A 20,682-nucleotide genomic window follows, 5' to 3' on the forward strand; every position below is an offset into this window, starting at 1 on the left:
TATGCATAAAGGAAGCAAGAGCTCAGTGCAGAGAGTTGACCCCATAGTCAATAAAAAGTAAGTGAACACCCGTGTTGACCATAATGCAGCTTCTGTGAAGAGAGGAGGTCGACCAGGGAGTTATAAGAAAAAGCCAGATCAACATAACGGCCAAAGGCTTCCGCAAACCAGGGGCATAAGGGGTGTGGGGCAAAGAAGTTTAAGTAGGATGTCCTTGCCCCTTGCTCTCTGAGCGGGGGCAAATACATGTTTGTATCTTTTAAGTTGATTTGCAGTGTCCTACTGTCCTAATCCAGATGTCTGATGGTGTCCTGTATTCGTAGCCCAAGGAGGATCTTACAGGTGTGTTCGCCAATACCGCCTGCTGCAGCTATTCTGGAGGATCCAGACTTTGTGTTTATTTGAACTGTTTAATGTTAAAGAGATTTATCTTGGATAATATTTAATAATCAATTGTATTGTAAATCACAGGAAGATAATTGTGATCTATTGTTTCAAAAGAGTTATGTGATTTTGTATTGTAAATGGCCTCTACTTGGTCGAATTTGGACATTCCTCCACAAAATGGGGGGAATGTAGTGTATTTGGGGGGTGTTTTAAATTGAAATTGGGTTTGGGCTCGGGAGCCCATCTCTCTCTCTCTCTCTCTCTCTCTCTCTCTTCCCGCGTTTCCACCAAGTCAGGTGTAGGCCATGATTTGAGAGCTCCACGGGTATGTTATGGCAGCACATGGACCAGAATTCGGCGAATTAACACTTTTTTGTAATTATGTAACACTAATAAATCGGAAAAGTCAAGCATAAAACTTTTGTTATAATCATGCATTCTATAGACTTCATTAGGACTTATACTACATGAAGCACTTCACCACGACGTCATCACGTGACGTCTATATTTAGAAAATATGCCTTAATGAAAAAATGAAAAGTTTAACACTACCCCGGGGATAATTAATTTCAATTTGTAATAATAGTTATGTAAAAACATCTCTGTATCATGAAAAGTGCTGCTAGAATCCTACTGTCCTATCACAAAAATAATTATTCAACACTTTCTGACGAAACCTTCCCAAAATTTTTACATTTTGTTCATAACATCGAATAAAATGCATTAATTCCCGTAAAGCATACGATTCTAGCAGCACTTTTCAAAAATAATAAAATAAGAACTTTAAATAAAAACAAAATTTATGTTTCAAAGTATGCGGCGTAGTGTTGAACTTTTGCATCGTATTTGTTACGAACGACAGAGGAAAGGCTGATCGGCAAGAAAACACCCTCCATGCTTTAATTTTACGAAGCTATTGTTGAAGTATATTACCATACCTTATTCATAAGCTTTATTCCCACATGAATCACACATGATATTCATTCTAAATGCTTTTAAACTCCGATTTCTTGTGTTTGTTTACATGAATTCTTGCTACGTTTCACTTTCACTCTGACACTGCATGATCAACAGTTATGACGTCACGGGTTTGGTATTTAACCCCTGTGATATCTACAGAGACCCAGAAATGACAATATTTTGTATGAATAATGCCTTTGTATATTTTGATTAATTTTTACGTCCTCAAATCAATCTTAGATATCGATTATAAGAAATTGTTATCTCTAAACTTCACGTCATATAGCTTACTATGACGTCATATCATATAGGCAAGTAGAATATTTGGTTGTAACCTTAACCTACCTGCGTCCCTGATTTTGTTATATTTTCTAATCAATTGTCCTTAATTAATATATTATTTTTACCCAAAGTGATTCAGTTGTTTTCATAGTATTAGGAAATCACTTTACTCAAAAGAATTTTTTGTGATGTCTAACCTGATGAGATGAAGATGTAACAAGAGGCCCAGGGGCCTCAGCGCTCACCTGAGCACATCAGGCTTGAATTTACCCCCCCCCTCCCTCCAGGCGTTCATCATTTCAACAAACTAGAATCTACACTACCTGAGGATTATTCCATATAAATATCACTAATCATAGCTTTGAAGTACTTGAAAAGAAGATTTTAAAAGGTTTCCCTATATATCCCTATGTAAAACTTGAGTCGGTCATTTTGGCCCCACCCTAGCCCCAGGGGTCGTGATTTGAACAAACTTGAATTTACTCTAACTGAGGATGATTCCACATGAGTTTCATCTTTCCTAGCCCAGTGGTTCTGGAGAAGGATTTTTAAAGATATTTCATATATATTCCTTTGTAAAACTTGGGTCGGCCATTTTGGCCCCACCCTAGCCCCGGGGGTCATGATTTGAACAAACTTAAATCTACACTACCTGAGGATGATTCCACATGAGTTTCATCTTTCCTGGCCCAGTGGTTCTGGAGAAGAAGATTTTTTAAGATATTGCCTATATATTCCTATGTTGTGGAGAAGAAGATTTTTTATGAGTTTTCCTATATAATCCTATGTAAAATTTTGGTCGGCTACTTTGGCCCCACCCTTACCCTGGGGGTCATGATTTGAACAAACATGAATCTACTCTACCTAAGGATGCATTCACATGAGTTTCATCTTTCCTGGCCCAGCGGTTCTGGAGAAGAAGATTTTTTTTAAAAATGCCATTAATTTTAAAAAAATTCATGATTATTTCCCCCTGGAAAAGGGCGTGGCCCTTCATTTGAACAAACTTGAATCCCCTTCACCCAAGGATACGTTGTGCCAAGTTTGGTAGAAATTGGTTCTTGAGAAGAAGATGAAAATGTGAAAAGTTTACGACGACGACAACGACAACGACAGACAACGGACAAATTTTGATCAGAAAAGCTCACTAGAGCCTTCTGCTCAGGTGAGCTAAAAAAAAAAAAGCCTAATAGTGAATTAATATTGATAGTATGTCAAGTAATGCAAATGAATCATCAGCTTGAATTATGAGTTTTTTCACAATTATTGACCTGAGTAGGTAGAATAATACATACTCTTTTCCATATCACATCCTGGCCAGAGACACCAATATCAGACAGAGTCAATCTAGCTCCAAAACACCAAAACCGCAAACAAATTGCAACAGAAATAATTCCAATGGAATTTTGCTATTTAGAATATGCCTTTTGATATATCAAAACTCTAGAAAAATATATTTGTCCAATTTTTTTTTCACTTTTAAATATACCCCCTTTTTCTTTAAAAATCCGATGAATCACTGTATAAAGAGACAATCTGTTAATGCATTAAATTAGTTTTACCATCTATGATCTAAAATTCTTTTGACAGGTCATGCAAAAAAAAGTGCCTGCAAACTGAAACTGATGATTATTTCATTAACTACTATGATTGCTGTTCCCATGGTTATGGACATAATTGAAATATAAATCCATTTCCATTCTTCTGTATTGCTTTGTGCAGCGACAAAGAATATGTAGCCATAGTAGGAATAATAAGTTTTATTTGTTAGGAAAATGTTAAAAGAAAGAAATGTAGGACACAATTAAACACACAAATCCAAGTAATTTTTATTGCCCGGGGGGGGGGGGGGGGTCAGCCCCTCCTTGACATATCTTCCCTATATCGATTTATGCATGCATCCAATCTATTTCTAAATTTCCCCAACCTTTAACAAATTACAACAGAAATAATACCAGCTGATTTTTGTATATTGTAATGCTTCCATTGAATTTTGAATTATCAAAACTATATTTGTCCAAACACTTTTTTGCCATCAACTCCTCACCCCAAAGATTTTGTCTAAAATTGACAACCTGTTTATTACCAATTATTCTTAATACTTTAATCACATGTAAAATACAATGTACATTTTACATGAAATTGAGCAATTGAATGTCCGAGACTGCAGTTTTTTTGATCTACAGTTCACTTTGTATGTCATCCAGAGTTAGAGAAGGAGAGTTGGAACAATAAATACCTCGACACTCTCCACAATTGCTAGAACAATCAATTCCATGCTTCTTACAGGTACACCGTTTTGAATCACAATTGACTTTACACGAACAGTGGATTATTTGAAGTAACTTCTCTGGGGCTGGGGGGAGTGTGGCTTTAATAGGTAGTAATTTGTTTTCAGATATAAACCAACCAAATTCAAGTGGGTCAAGTTGACTCCCCTTATCCATCCAAACCTTGCTCTGCAAATAAGCCCGTAAAACATGTAACCTAGCTGAATCCGATGTTGGGGGCAGGGAGTGAACTTGAACATACAAATTCCCCTCTTATACTCTTGATGTGAATTTTCTGTAGCGCAGAAGGTTTAGATTTTCATACTGAATGCCACCATACAGTTGGACTAGAATTTCTTCTCCAGCTTTCACAATTTCGCCATCCTCTGTGCTATTGACAAACTGCAAAAGTAGCGTCTGGCAGTCTGGATATTTAGCCTTTTTGAGAAGAGCCCCTTTTCGAATACCATTAACCCTTGATGTCGTGTCACACCCTCCCAGTGCATGGATTGCTGGAAGAATTTGACAGATGACCTCCCCAAGACTTCTGTTTGCTTCTATGATGTTCCATACCTTTACTTTACAAAGTGATGTTTGTCTTTGTTCTGATTTAAGTAAATGTGGTTCATCTCAATGTCAGAATGATGAAGGAGAAGATCTAAAAGATCTGTGTCTTCACCAATTACCACTGTTTCATTTTCTTTAGCATGATTGATAGCAGTTTTTACAATAAGGAGGTCTGCATCCCCCGGGGCATTTAGGACTGTTTTACCAGTCTTCCTCAATTCTTCCGAAAGCATATCAATGAACTTCTGTTTTTTTTTTTCATTTGAAAGAAATATATCCTTCCTCGACATAAACGGCATGTCTTCTACGAAGTCTATAGCTATGGCATTTTTCATCATTCTTGATCTGCGTATATGAGTGATGTCTTTGGTAGATGGCTGGTTTTGATAGCCATCAAACACAACCACAGCAGCAGCTCCATATCTTCGGTTTACATAGTCGGTGCATGCTTTGCAAATTGATTTGAATGAGTCACCTCTATTCCATGGAATCTTATGCAATAAAGAACCGCCATCCAATATGTAGTCAGGTTCTTTAATTTCGCCATCAGCTGCACTGCAATGGACAGTGTTCCACAAGGCATCTGCAAGTGCTGATTTATTTGCCTCTCTTGGCAAACCATCTTCGTCAAAGAGGGAAGATGGAACACTGGTAAGTTCATATTTAAAGATTTCTGAGGGGTCTTAAAACATTCCATTTGCAGCAGTAGTACAGCGCTGAAATAACAGCTGTGGATCTACATCTACTGGGTCACCATCTAATTTCGCTTTGCATTTTGAGGAAAGTGTCACTACCTGTTGCGACTTCTTGAAAGTGTAGTCCACAATATTTTGCCCTGGTAAAGTTGAAATGATTTTCTTTCCAACAATTCTCGCAGTGTCAGCATTGACAGACTTGTGAGCTATTTCCCCTGTGTGGATATTTCTCAGTGTGTTGTCACCTTCAAATGGATTGCGTAGTCTTAGGAACTCTAAAACTGCGGAGATGTCCTTCTTGTCTCTCGACATTCTTGCTGTTGATGCTCCTTTATGGATGTCAGATGTTTGGAATCCTGTACCTGTTAAATCTTGCAATGCTTCATTTAATAATAATAATAATAATAATAATAATAATACTTTATTTAAAGAGGGTGACTCAATTAGTGCGAGCACTATTCTTCCTTGAGGCCCTCTATAAAAACATATATATATAATATACAATGATAAATAGTACACTCAACAATGTTATATACAGTATGACTCGATATACAATAAATAATAAAACATGCATCATTTCATTAATAATACAGTCTATATAAGTATACAATTATATAATAATTTAAGTTGAACGTTGGTCTATTATAAATTTTCTTGACTTGATTTTAAAATTTTGAAGTGATGGAGACATTCTTACATTTAAAGGTAAATTGTTCCACAAAACTGCACCTGAATATTGAAAAGAATTTTGAAATATTTTGGTTTTGTGCTTTGGAACAGTTAAGTCAAAATTAGATTCAGATCTGAGATGGTACGAATTGGTTGATTGGTAGTTGAACATTTCAGACAGGTAATTTGGACTTGCGCCGTAAAGTGTTTTGTACATTAATACTAACTTATTTAAAGTCAATTGCTCATGCACTGACAGCCAATCAAGTTTTTCAAATAAGGGTTTTGATGGCGTGTCATAGGCAGCATCTAAGATACAGCGAGCTGCCCTTTTTTGTAACTTAAGAATCCTCTCAAGGCTACAAGCTGATGCTTTACCCCAAACTGTTAAACAGTATTCAATTGATGGCATTATATAAGCATTATAAAATAACTTTCTTGTATGCAATGGAAGATATTTCTTAATTCTTCGTAATACAGATATCTTTCCAGAAACAGATTTACAAACAGCATCAATATGTGTAATAAAGTTAAGTGAATTATCAATATGAATTCCAAGTAATTTTTCATGTGTGACACTCTCAAGAAAATGATCTGAGATTTTTAATTTTAGATTTTGGTTTGTCTGTTTTGATCGTCTCTGATGTGTGCCTACCAACATGCATTTTGTTTTACTAGTGTTTAAAATCATCTGATTCTGAGAACACCATGTTTCTATATTACTTATATCCGAAGATAACATATTTTGAATGGAAGAAACATTACTGTCAGAAAAGTGAAGAGTAGCGTCATCCGCAAATAAGTCTATACTTGATTTTTCTATGAATAATGGGAGATCATTGATGTAAAATAAGAAAAGAAGTGGACCTAAAATTGATCCCTGTGGCACTCCCGCTGTGACTAACTTTTAACTTTGCACAGGCTGGCATTGACATGATCCACTGAGCACGCTGGTTTTCACCCATCCCTCGACCTCGGGTCATTCCACCAGATATTTTTATGGTTCGCATTAAAACCTGTTCAATCATTAAATCTGTTGAAAGTCCAGCCCAATATCTTTCACTCCTTCTCAGAACAGGTTGCCCACCCTGAAAAGCACTAAATATTTCAGGATGTTCAGACGGTAACATGTGCATTGATGTCAGATAGACATAAACAGACTTTGTGTAAAGGTTATGTCCAGCTGCGGCAAAGAATGGTAACATATCGTACATGGTTTGAAGATGAAGATTCCAATCTCCTGTTCTCTCTGCCTTTATAAATGTACGCAAAATCTGTACCATTTCAGAATATTGAATCCAAATCTGAGCTGTACGATTGTCTCTTAAAGCCTTGACTTCTTCTTCAAATGTCTGTCTTGTTTCCAACAGAATCTGATTTTGGCATGCTTCCTCTATACTCATCTCCCCATTTGATAACTTGTCATAAATGTCAGTTGCGCTAGCTAATAAACTGTTCCTCTGATGGTACATCCTGCTTTCCATTTCTTCTGCAGACACATCTTCAACATATTCTTGATTGACCATATCATCAAAATCAGTGTTCTCTACTCTAGTCTGTTCTTTGTTCTCCAACATACTTGTATCTAAGTCAACTTTAAAAATTTTGCTCATAAGTAAAGCATGGATTGCTGTGTCTACAATCATGTGACCTCTTATAGCTCTGGCAACAGCCTTTCCGCTCAGCATATGAGGTACTGTATTTGATGCATAGACAATTTTCAAAATTTCTTGGAGGCCAGTCCCACTCATGATGTGCCCTATGCAACCAGGGAAACTCATTTCAGTGTGAAAACCACCTAAACGCAAAACAAGTCATTTGAGGGAACTATCAGGCATTTCGTTGGCAATGATTGTGTATGCTTTCCAGTACAGAGGCTGGTCAAATGTAACTACTGGTGTTACACCATAACGTTTTGCCTGGGAACAAATGAAGTTCAATGTCGAATAAACACAAGAAATATCACTTGCACTCATGTCAATCATGGGTAGGAAGATAACATCAGATTTTCCAGGATGGTCACCATCCTGAATCATTTGCATGAACCCAGACCATCCAGTTGAGGGAGCCTTTAATGGCCAAGTGATTACTGATAGGAAGTCTAGCAGTTTGGTTGTGTCCGTTACATTCAAGTCATCGAGTTCCGTGTAACAAAGACTCGCCATTAAATTTGATGGAGGTCTGTAGTATGTTACATCTATTTTTGCTAGTTGCTTCAGTTCCTCTGCAGAAACAACACATCTAGAAATTTGTTTATGATGGTTTGTTGCAGGTGTTATTCCTGTTATCATCCCCATCCCATGAAATTAGTCATTACCATCTAAAGTTCTGATGTTGTGATCGACATTATCAGCAACAAATTGAATGAAGCTTTGATCAGTACAACCTGGAATATCAATGTCTTTACTTTATACTGCAAAGGTTTCAAATTTTTGAACTTCAGGATATGAAGAACAAAATCCTAAGTTAGAAAGAGTTTCAATAAGAAAGCGTGGTGCAAAACAGTGGTGTAATTGTACTCCAAGAGCAATCTGCAATGGTGAAATGAGACTCCTTGGTCTTGCACCTTGGATAATGGCCTGACCTAATGATGAAACCTTTAGGTTTTTATCTTTTTCAGAAAGTATATCTTCAAGAAAAAGCTGTAGACTCTAGGGAACAAATTCAAGATGCTTTTCAACTGATGATATTTCAGATGGTGAGGGATAATATTCTTTATTCACTGGCAATGATCTAATGTCACTCTTGATCAGTTTTGCAGCAGCTCTTATAATTGACCTTTTCTCAGCTTCTGAATCTTGAGCTTTTGGTCGATTATAGAAATCATGAAGTATGGATGTGGCTGTATCTCTCAAAGTAATCACACTTGACTTTCCGCTTACATCAGTGACTATGATTTCATTTCCAAAATGTTCTTTCAATTTTTTCTTCATATGCACCGACGAATATGCTTCTTCTCCACATATGTCTTTCATTTTGTTCACAAGATCAATTACTGTGATTTGCTCATCCTCATGTTGTTTCAAATACTCAACAATTTCTAGAAAAGCATCTGTGCAACTCACTGGTCTTCCTCGTTTCCTCCCAACTTTGTCGGAGGAAAAATATTGGGGCATGCTTTTACCGGTTCTGAAGTTAACGCTATTATTTTTTTTAATCTCGTTTATATTAGTATAAATTCTGCGACACTCTTCATGAACATAATTGCCAGGATATGCTACTAGTATGTCTTGTCTTTCTTTACTGGCTTTATTAATACCATCACTGCCTTTATTTCGTATTTGTACAAGATGTTTGGTAGATTCCTCCTTATGACATATGATACAACTGCTCATCTTCTAATTTTTACCTATTACAGAAGGAAAATGCTAATATTTGAATATATTAAACATACAGTGCATTTATTTACTCAATGAATATATATTTGTAATTATTGATTCACAAATTTTGTACATTTACTCTGTCTATTCTTTTGATTTTGGAAAATAATCTAAATAACAAGATTTTTTTATAACTCTGACACCCAAAAGGCCAGAGGTGGTATTTTCTTTATATAAGTCCAGGATTAAGTTAACAACCAATAAGAAGCAAAAAAATTATAAAATTGTAATATACATTTCAATAAAGAAAAATGCATTCTGATTTTAATTTAGGGGTCAAAATACACCTTTCTTTATGAATAATAAATTAAAAAAAAAATATCTGAACTTTGTAATTAAAATTTATAAATGTAATACAAATTATCCAAGAACAAAAATATCATATAAATATTTTTTTTTTATTAGGAAAAAATTAATTAAACAATACATTCTGCAAATAACAATAAAATGTATAGTTACCATTTCTGACACTGTATTTAATGTCTAAAATAATAATTCAAAAATACAAAAAATAATTAAATTTTGCAACAAAAAAATGTTAAAATAATATAATAATAATGAAAACATTTTAATACAAGAATAACAAATATTTATCAAGTTCATCATTGTCTATAAATCAATATTTATTCCAATAATTTTGGTAACATAGTTTACATTAATTATAACAATAACAGTTTTCCATAGATTATTTCCCTTGGTGTTTCCAATGTAATAATAGAAAAGAAATAAAGTAATAAACATCATTGTTTAAATGAGTAAGATTCATTATACTGTGAGGTTATAAAGCTGAGCAGTTTGAAATATTAAAAAGAATTTAGTAATATGCTAGAACAATGTATATTTGCAATTGCCCAGTATTTTGATGTGCATCATTGAATATTTGACACAAGTATTAAATCTGTCATGCTGATATGGTAGTACAGACATAGAATATATAGACTTTTATGATAGTTGAAATATGTAGACATATACCTCAATTGAACAGATACAAACCTAAGCTGATATAGAATGATTTATGCATCTCTATTACATGACTTTTTTGTTTACTTTAGACAATAATTGTCTCCCTTGGTGTGTTTGGTGGTACATTTACGCAATTCATATTCTACCAAATTTGTCAATATTAATAGTGGCTAAAAACAACTTTCGCCTGCATATAATTTTCTAGAAATTTTATATGTTTATTAATATACTGTTTACTAATAACATGTATGTATGAAGAAAAAAAATTATGTTGCAATTTGTTTGGGGTTGATGACAGATTGACTGGACTAACAGAAAAAATCATTCATGATTCGAATGTATATGACAATTGCCTGAAAAAAAAAGATTCTAAATTTAATTCAAATACTGAGCTGTGGTATATCAGCTGTTAGCTACAAGAAGTTTAATGTTAAAGCTAGGGCTGAAACAATTTGCCCCCTCCATGTTATGTGTGTATTGCTATGATTGACATGCAATCAGTTCTCTAATACATACACTTCAATAAAACTTTGTCGTCTCGAACTTGAATTGAACAGGAAAAAACTCTGAGATCTCTCCAAAAATTTGAATGAAAAAAAGAAATGCTTATTAACTGATTTCTTGCTGGTCAGTATTTTGATTACTGAAAGGAAGCTCCAAAAACTGCAAACTAAAGAGTTCTACTTTAATATCAGGTAGTTTTATGAAGTTAGAGTGATCTGCCCATAGATTCAGATTATGAAAAATGTTATTTTACAGTCAGTTAGATTATTTTAAAAAGATTAAATTATTTTTTAGCATTACATGTATTTAAGATTAAAAAAATAGGAAATTAATTTTTCTCATAATTTTTTTTCAATGCAAGTAAACAGCAATGATTTCTGCTTACAGATAGTCCATTGTCTTTGAAAATTTCTTGGGGAAATGAGGCACATACCAAATGTTCTAAATGAACAATTAAGGCTCATTATGCACATATTTATATGAAACATAATAGATTTTTTTCTCTCCAAGGAATAATTTCTGCAAGTCACTAAGATTTTAGAGTTTCCTTTATTTTAATGATAATTAATGAAGTTATTTGAAATATTAAATTGTGGTAAATTTTATGATACTAAATGGTGATATGACTGAAAAAAAACAGCATTTGTGTATGACAATAGGGCTTAAAATTTTTAATGTCTCTTAATTTGTCAGTGACATTAAAACAGGAATTGTCATCACCAATAGACGAGTTTCACATTCCTAAGAGTTTTCTTAAATTGTCGGCGTATCGCTCATTTTTCCCACTTTGTCATTTGTAAGTTACTTGTTAATATTTTCAATCTTCAAAAATATTGGACATATACGATCTGTATCTGTATTGCCAGAGTATGGGGCAACATGAAAATCATAATGAATATGTTCATAAAGATTTTATTTCTAAGATATTGTCCCTCAAAGTTGATACGGTTTAAGAGGGAAAACAGCGTCTTAAGCCGGTTGACCCCAGATTGACCCTACGAAGGGGAATAACTTTTGTAAAAGTCCTTTATGGTATATTATATAGATCTAAAACTGACTGAATTTTGATCAGCCAATTCACTGAACATGATGAATGGATGAAAATAATGTTGGTCAATATATGTAAAAAAAATACTTGTTTTTATATACATTTTGGTATCTCTCCCAGTGAAGTTTATAAACTTGTTATTTATTTCTTAAATAATCTGAGTGTACATGCAATACCTGTATAAAATTACTCATAAGATACATGTATACTTAAACCATGATAAAATCATATGTGTCCAATCATATGTGTCCAATGCAGCAGATGATAAATCAATAAAATACAAGTACATGTGTTGTACATATATATTGCATTATTTTTAGGTCCTGTTCTGTGGATGCCCTAAGACAGTGTCTACCCATCACTCCATCTGATATCACTTGTTCAGTGCAAATTTCTCTCTCAAACTTAAACTACAGAGAGTCTGTGGATAGAGAATGAAGAGTGACCTTCGACTAATTTTCTATAAGCTAGGTCAAAGGTCAGTATCAAAATGTACTTCATATCTTTATTTTAAATGGTAGTCCAAAGTATATTTCTCCCATGGTGTAATCTAGCTTTTGTGCAATGGGGTGGAGGGTCTGCAATGATCTTCAACCAATTTCTAGGTCGAATATCAAAATAAAAAAAATCCCTGCCTACTATTTTTGTTATTATAAAGAGTATGTTTTCTCTCAAACAAATCAAACCTAACGCAGGGTTCTTAGTATGATATACATGTAGTAATATATTCTGAATGACATAATAAGGCTGAAAACGTTATTCATATTATGTTATTTTTTCACTTATCAAAAATAAAGCATTAAATATTAAATGCTGAAATCATATGTATCATGGTCATGGAAAGTGATTATTGATATTGGTATATTAAAGGACATTGACTGTTCTTTCAGATTTCTAAGTTATATTCAATAAGGATATGGAAATAACGAACAGTATTCAATCTCAACGTCCATTAAACAAATATACAAAATAAGAGCAGAGCAAACACGGACCTCCGAAACATCAGAGGTGGGATCAGGCGCCACGGAGGAGCGAGCATCCCCCGCCGACCGGCCACACCCGCCGTGCGCTCATTGTCACAATCAGGAAACAACGGAAAAAATCCGCAGTCAATTCAGTGCATAAATAATGGACTAACAATTGGTATGAAAAACGTCAGTCAGCATTTCATTCAATGATAAATTGTATTTGCTGACAAGGTCATTGTATCGACCATAGAATTTACGAAATGATGACTTTAAACGAGACTGTTGATATTCTTGTTTCATCAACTTGCTTGTCAATAATTTACCTCGCTTAAGAAATTGTTCATACGCAGAGCATGCTCTTGCGTATCGAATCAACCGAGATATAAACACTCCGTATGCAGGTGATGAAGGTATATTGCTGCATAAGTAAGGGAAGTTGACGATAGAAAAGTTAAAGTCATCACGTTTATCATATAGCTTGGTTGTTAGATTACCATTTGTGTCTTTTTCAAGTAAAATATCCAAGTATGAAGCAGATGTGTTGGACTCTGTGGTATCTTCAAGCATTATAATTCTGACATAATATCATAATTTGGTATGAATATTGCAGGTCATAGGTGATGTGAAGAAAACCAGGAAACTGATGTTAAAAGAAGTACTGAATGACCCTTATGAATGGACTTAGATGTGAAAGACTGTTCCATTGTTTAACTAAGATATATGAAGTTATTTAATATTTTGATATCATTGAAAAAAAATTAGTTACAGTTTTTGTACATCAAATGAATTATCAAACATATGAAATGGTAACGCTTTTTTCTTTTACATGTAATATTTTTTTTGATAGATTTTTAAAAGAATACGCATTATTTCACATTGCTTCCTTTAGAAAAGTTAGGGAAATTTGAAGTTTCCCAGTGATTACCACCAGGAATGGGACTCCAGATAATTCTACCAATTTTCCGCCACACAGAAAGTGCTACACAAGTTCCATATAGTTTCCTGAGTCAAGGAAACTTCAGAAATCATAAAGTTTCACGAGCTTCCATGTAGTTTCAGATAAAAGAAAACCTTAGGATTCCATCAAGTTTCAATTCCAAGGAAACCACTACGCTTATATTCCATATGGTTTCCTGAGTCGAGGAAACTTTAGAAATCGTAAAGTTTCCCAACCTTCCATTTAATTTCCCGTAAAAGGAAACCTAAAGATTCCACCAAGTTTCCATTCCACGGAAACCCCCTACGCTCCTATTCAATCAAGTTTCCTGATTCTGGAAACCAGTGGAATCTTCAGGTTTCCCATTATGGGAAACTAAATGGATGTTCGGGAAACTTCAGGTTTACAGAGGTTTCCGTGGTTTGGGATTCCTTATGGAATCAGAGCGAAGGGTGTTTTCGCGTCACGAAACTTGGCGAAATAACCTAGCATCCGCTACGGAAATCACTGGGAATAATGATGTAAATTTGAGGTTTCCATGTGGTTTTCATAAAGTTTCCCATGAAGGGAAACCACTTTTTTCACCCAGTGAAAGGTTTTGGAATTTTGATTTTGCCCCAGGGGGTCAAATGGGGGTCGAAAAATGACGTTTTTCATGCAAAAAGTCCCTTCTTCCCTGAACTCCTTTTACATTTTATTCAGCAGCCTAATCATCTTTTGGGAGTTGGTTGGTGGTGTCATGTAGATGTGCAGTAAAGTGTCGGAATTTTAATTTTGCCTCGGGGGGTCAAATTAGGGTCGAAAAATGACGTTTTTATGCACAAAGCCCCATCTTCCCCATATTCCTCTTACAATTCAACTCAGCAGCTTAATCATCTTTTGGGAGATGGTTGATGGGATCATGTAGATGTGCAGTAAGGGTTTTAAAATTTTGATTTTGCCGCAAGGGGGAGTCAAATGGGGGTCAAAAATGACGCACATGATGAAAAGCCAGGTTTCCCAAATTTGGAAACTAGATGGAAACATATAGGAATCGTGACATCAGTAGTTTCCATCTAGTTTCCATTTTACGGAAACCACATAGTGGTTTCCACATAGATTCCCGACATGGAAACAATCAACCTGTGGTTTCCCGTAAGTTTCCCAAGATAGGAAACCAAAGAAACATACCCTAGTGGTTACCACATAGATTCCCGAATTCGAAACAATCAACCTGTGGTTTCCCGTAAGTTTCCCAAGATAGGAAACCTTGGAAACATGCCACGGTGGTTTCCATGTAGATTCCCGATATCGAAACAACCAACCTGTGGTTTCCCGTAAGTTTCCCAAGATATGAAACCATGTAAACATACCTCAGTGGTTTCCATACAGATTCCCGACATGGAAGCCACCAATGTGTAGTTTTCCCCATGTTTCCCTGGCAGGGAAACTTTGAAAGTATATCTCAATACTAACCCACATACCTTTTATTTTGCAAAAAGTTAAATATTTGATCATGTTACCATATTTTTACCAATTATAGAAATATTTCAAAAGTGTTAACATGCTGTATCAAAATAATTAAGTTCAATTAGCTAAAATAACTAGATGTGTATTTCTGTGCGATTAATTTAATATTTCAGCACCGTGAACGCATTTCAATTTTAATTTTATTTTATTTAACTGAATTTAATTTTATTTAATTTAATTTTGAATTTGATTTATTACATAAGTTTTGGTAAACTCGTATAGAATGCGTGAAGTGGAATAGAAAAAAGTAAGTGCATGCAGTTATGTAGAAATCAATCATTTCCGATCCCGCTTTCTTGAAGCTGTCTATGATGAATTTTTCTTTGACAAAATGGAAGAGCTAAGGAAGGGTACACAGGTAGGTTAAGGTTACAACCAAATATTCAACTTGCCTATATGATATGACGTCATATGACTTATGACGTGAAGTTTAGAGATAACAATTTTTTATAATCGATATCTAAGATTTATTCGAGGTCTTAAAAATTAATCAAAATGTGCAAATGCATTATACAAACAGAATTTTTTCGTTTCTCGGTCTCTGTAGTTATCACAGGGGTTAAATACAAAACCCGTGACGTCATAACTGTTGATCATGCAGTAGCAGAGTGAAAGTGAAACGTAACGAAAATTCATGTAAACAAACACAAGAAATCGGAGTTTAAAAGGATTTAGAATGAATATCATGTGTGATTCATCTGGGAATATAGCTTATGAATAAGGTATGGTAATATACTTCAACAATTTCTTCGTAGAATTAAAGCAGGGAGGGTGTTAACTTGCCGATCAGCCTTTCCTCTGTCGTTCGTAACAAATAAGATGCAAAAGTTCAACACTACCCCGCACATTTTGAAACTTAATTTTTTTTTCTTTTTAGAGTTCTTATTCTCTTGTTTTTGAAAAGTGCTGCTAGAATCGTATGGTTTACGGGAATTAATGCATTTTTTTTAATGTTATGAACAAAATGTAAAAATTTTGGGAAGGTTTCGTCAGAAAGTGTTGAATAATTATTTCTGTGATAGGACAGTAGGATTCTAGCAGCACTTTTCATGGTACAGAAATGTTTTTACATAATTATTATTACATATGGAAATTAATTATTCCCGGGGTAGTGTTGAACTTTTAACTTTTTCATTAAGGCATATTTTCTTATTATAGACGTCACGTGGTGGCGTCCTGGTGATGTGCCTCCTGTAGTATAAGTCCCATTGAAGTCTGTAGAATGCATATTTATGACAAAAATTTTATGCTTGACTTTTCCGATTTATAAGTGTTACATAATTATAAAAAAAAGTCTTAATTCGACGAATTCTGGTCCATGTGCTGCCTTAACATACCCGCGTAATTTAATGAAATTATTTACAGAAAAGGCTTACTAAAAAGATTGATTAAAAAGTAAATAAAGAAATGTGTCAAGTTACGATTACTGATTAAGGACAGGCGAGACGTTCCTCAATAAAATAATTAATTTTTTTCCAATATTTTGCAATTGACTTTGAAGAATTATTCTTACATAATAACATGTATTTACAAGACATCAAGGTACCTTACCAGGCATTTGTGTTAGATACCAGATACTTCAGTTGGTTTGTCAAAATTACACATTTTTAGTGTTTCAAGTTTTTTTTAAATACAAGTTTAGAAAGTGATAAAGATTTTGTTGTAATTGAGAATTGAGACGGCTTTGTACCTAAAGGAAACAATGAGCTGTTGTCGAGCATGTACACACATGCCGAAAATTCTTTTGAATTAAGATGATGATTCGTGTTTCTTTTATCATTTAAAAAATTGTATATTCCATAAATAAATTTATACAAGAGAACATGTTTATAAAAATAACCTTTATTTAAGAAGTTCAATGAAAGAACAAACTATTTAGAATTTTTATTTCAATTTTCATTACTGATTTAAAATAAAACTATCCTCTTTTGAAATTAAATATTTTTCTATAGGTATCGAAAAGATCTTAATTCTCGTCGTGTATAATTATATAAAATCAGAATGACGTTAATAGATCAATGGGAAAACAAAACTGTATTTAATTTTTTTTATGGGTTTTTGTGTGAAATTTGTAATCTAACGTACTACAAAGACATTTATTAGATAAATGTTTATAGTATCATTCATCACATAAAAGATTTTTCCCATTTTTTTTGTTTAAATATGTACGCAGATCCCCGTGTAGTAAACGCCTTCAAACTTAATAATTTAAAATTTTCAGCCATTTCTTTTTCTCCAACGGTCATTGCTCTAGATAAAGAAAAGTATATAGTATTTTGCATGATTTTGTTTTCCTTAAGAACAATGGCTTTTAAAGTAGTGCATGCTAAGGCAATCTATCAGAAGAATTAATTGTAAAATTAATTTATTGTATATTTTTGTGCAGTTTTTGTTGATTTCATCCTATAAAGGTATGAAGTTTGTCAATACTTCAACAAACATGTCTTTATCTATGTTGAACACTACTTTTTTTCTAATCACTGACATGCTACTCTAAAAAAAAAACTTGCATGACTTATAGACTCGATCGTCAGGCCTGTAGGAAAGTAATTTCCGTTAGAGTAATAAACTAACCGGGATTTTATTTTTACTAGCATACCTCACCAGATTTCTTAACAAAAAAAAAACATTAAAAGAAATACAGGGCGGGACCAGCTAAAACTATATGCATAAGTACAGCCCTGCACATCAATGAGTATAGATGACTTTCGACATAATCTTTCCCATGACTTCATTTATACCAATCACGACTAAAATACTGAATTCAGATACTGTTTTATTATCCTGCCTTTGATTAGATGTTAGTTTTGTTCCACCTAGAGATATAACTTTCTTAAGAAAAAGGTTTTCAACATTCTAAATCATTAAACAATTTTACGTGTTAAAATGATGTGGAATTTTTTTAGCTAAAGGCCAAGGAGTTTAAAGTACAATGTACATGTAGCAATTAGAGAAAAGTTTACCAGGTCCAGCAGTAATATTGATAGCAGGTTCAAAATCTAATTAAACCCCGAAAAGGAGGGAGTTCAATAAGTAATTTTATCATATCATATTATTACTGTAGCTCATTTTCATACCTAAAATGTGCTTTTAAAAATTTAACATCTTTTGGTGTGACATTATAAATTCATAATCATACATGTAACAGTTAAAAGAAGCGGGGAGAGGGGGGGGTGTAACTTTCAACATGGACGGCCACTGCCAACAACCAAGCCCCGAAACCCACATCCCGAAGGCAAATAAGTTGAGGTATCAAGCAAGAAACATTTTTTTCTGCTCTTGCCTCGTGTATTTAACCGCTTATTTCTAGGCCTAAGTATACTAGGCTTACACATCATATATCGGCAAAAATATTTAGGAGCCCCTCTTTTTATTCCATGAAATGGGGAAAACTTAATTAAATTCTAATATAAGATCTCATAATCACACTTAATCATAGTGAATGTAAACAGTTTATATTTCCCATCCTGAGTCGCTTTGTAGGCGCTTTATTTCATTGGTCAATTTCCCGAGGCGTCATTTTTGGAGGATCGAGAAGGACGAAGAAGAAGGTGTTAGCAGCTGGTAAATGTGAAAAGTTAAGATGGTTTCACCATCCAGTGTCTTTAAGACTGTGATAAATGCAAAGGCCAACGATGAAGGATTAGTGTACGTATGTTTGTTAACTTTTTACGGTTAATAGTTGTAATATTTGGCAACAACAGATCTTCACTATCGGAGGCAACTTTTGTTCTGACGCCATTTTGAAAAGTTGGATACCTAAGTTTTAAATTGTTTATTGTATATATTGCAGAGAGAGAGAGAGAGAGAGAGAGAGAGAGAGAGAGAGAGAGAGAGAGAGAGAGAGAGAGAGAGAGAGAGAGAGAGAGAGAGAGAGAGAGAGAGAGCACTCGCGCTCACCGACTTGTGGGGAACTCACACCTGACAAAGGACCTTTCTTGTGGGGAAAGTTCAGAATTGTGGGGAACTCTCTCGTTCCCCACAAATATGGTCATGGGGTTTTTTGAATTCTACGTGTTCTACTGATAATATTTATTCGATTTGTGGTCATTTTTGAAAATTTCCCCATAAGTCCGTAAAATTGACTCGCAGTAATTTTCTCACTGCACCGTAAAACGAATGTTTGAGGATGCTGGGAAATGTTCATTCGGAACGCAGCGGAATTTAAACTGGTCCCCATATGATACCAATTTATTGCGGGCAATGGCTGCTCCGAAAATATGTGGTAAGTAGATTTGTTATCATATTTAAAAGATATTATAAGCTGAAAACTTATTTAACTACGTAAATCATGCATGCAGTTATTTCTTACAGACGTTCGTAAAGACCCTAACATTTAATAATGAATGCACGTAAAACTTTGGGAAAGTTTGACCCGACCTAGACCTTGGTTATTTTTTTTTTAATTGTATCATGTAATTGTTTATAGGCCTAATGGCTATCCTGTAAAAACAAACTACGGATTTATATGAATTCAGCACCCCCGGGATATGGTAAGCGTTTAAGGCTTGTCCCCATTTTTTGTGAAACATGTGCCTATCCTCCTGACCTCATGCCCATACAATTATGCTAGACGGTGCGACTGTCTGGTCTTTAGCTGTTTAGTGAGGCCTGTGTGGGCGAATTAATTGTAAACAGGTAAAAGTTAATCTGACTTAAACTGTACGTGTATTAATAAACGGTGTCAGTCACACACTGACTCAGTGTCAGAAATGTATCACAGAGAACTCCACCTTTTCAAAAGGTCTATTGAAATCAGTACATTTATAGATTTAAGTAGCTAAAATTTCTTAGCTTGGTTAAACAAGGTATTCAACATGTTTAATTCTTCCAAAAAAAGCTTGATTTAGCTATCGTTTTTTTTTCAAGTTATTCTTCCTACTTGTATATATTTATTCGCATGCGTTGGTTTGCATAGTGTCCATTTGCCTTCATTATCTTTCACCTGCACCCTGTTCTAAATTCATCCTGATTGCCCTACTGAAAATATTTTCATGATTTTAGACCATCATTATCGATGTATTATAAGTATTTTTTTATTTTGCTAAGGCCAAGATAAATAGATAGTGTTTCCTATTTTAACCTTAGAAAAGATAGGGTAGGTAGGTAGGAAAAACATTTTTATTTTATTTTAACATTTTATTGGCAGACACGCTGCCACTTTCCCCCAGGATTTCACTGTCAAAATATTTCTGATTAATATGTGTAAGATATGCATTTCTCAAACATGGAAGTGATCAAGATTGGGATTTCATTTCTAATTGTAAACTGGAATACTGTAATATGTGTATATAATTTGGTGCTTTCAAAATTTAGCATAATCACTGGGTTGGCATAATCATAAATTAACGCTACACATGTATGTGCGGTGTATTGTATATATCAATATGTAAATGATTTCTTAGCGGTATTCATGAATTAGTGCATTGTTGTCTGCACCAAAGCCGCTAAAATATGAAGCCTGCATTTTAAAGTATACATACAGTAGTTTACTCATGGAAAGATATTAGCAGAAAAATATTGAGGGCCGGCTCCTATACTTC

General features: G+C 34.3%; 1 protein-coding gene across 1 annotated transcript; it reads right to left on the bottom strand.

The window, feature by feature from the left end:
• Positions 1-4,834: 4,834 nt before the first annotated feature.
• On the bottom strand, positions 4,835-6,822 carry LOC134239534 (uncharacterized). Its single transcript, XM_062721704.1, has 2 exons — positions 6,732-6,822; positions 4,835-5,541 (listed from the first exon to the last, which is right to left on the bottom strand). Exons 1-2 carry the CDS (start codon positions 6,811-6,813, stop codon positions 5,150-5,152), a joined length of 474 nt encoding a protein of 157 aa, XP_062577688.1. The 5' UTR covers positions 6,814-6,822; the 3' UTR covers positions 4,835-5,149.
• Positions 6,823-20,682: the final 13,860 nt, after the last annotated feature.

Source organism: Saccostrea cucullata, unplaced genomic scaffold, assembly GCF_032062105.1.
Source record: "Saccostrea cucullata isolate Sc308-1 unplaced genomic scaffold, CSIRO_AGI_Scuc_v1 ctg4896, whole genome shotgun sequence".
Taxonomy (NCBI): Eukaryota; Metazoa; Mollusca; class Bivalvia; order Ostreida; family Ostreidae; genus Saccostrea; species Saccostrea cuccullata.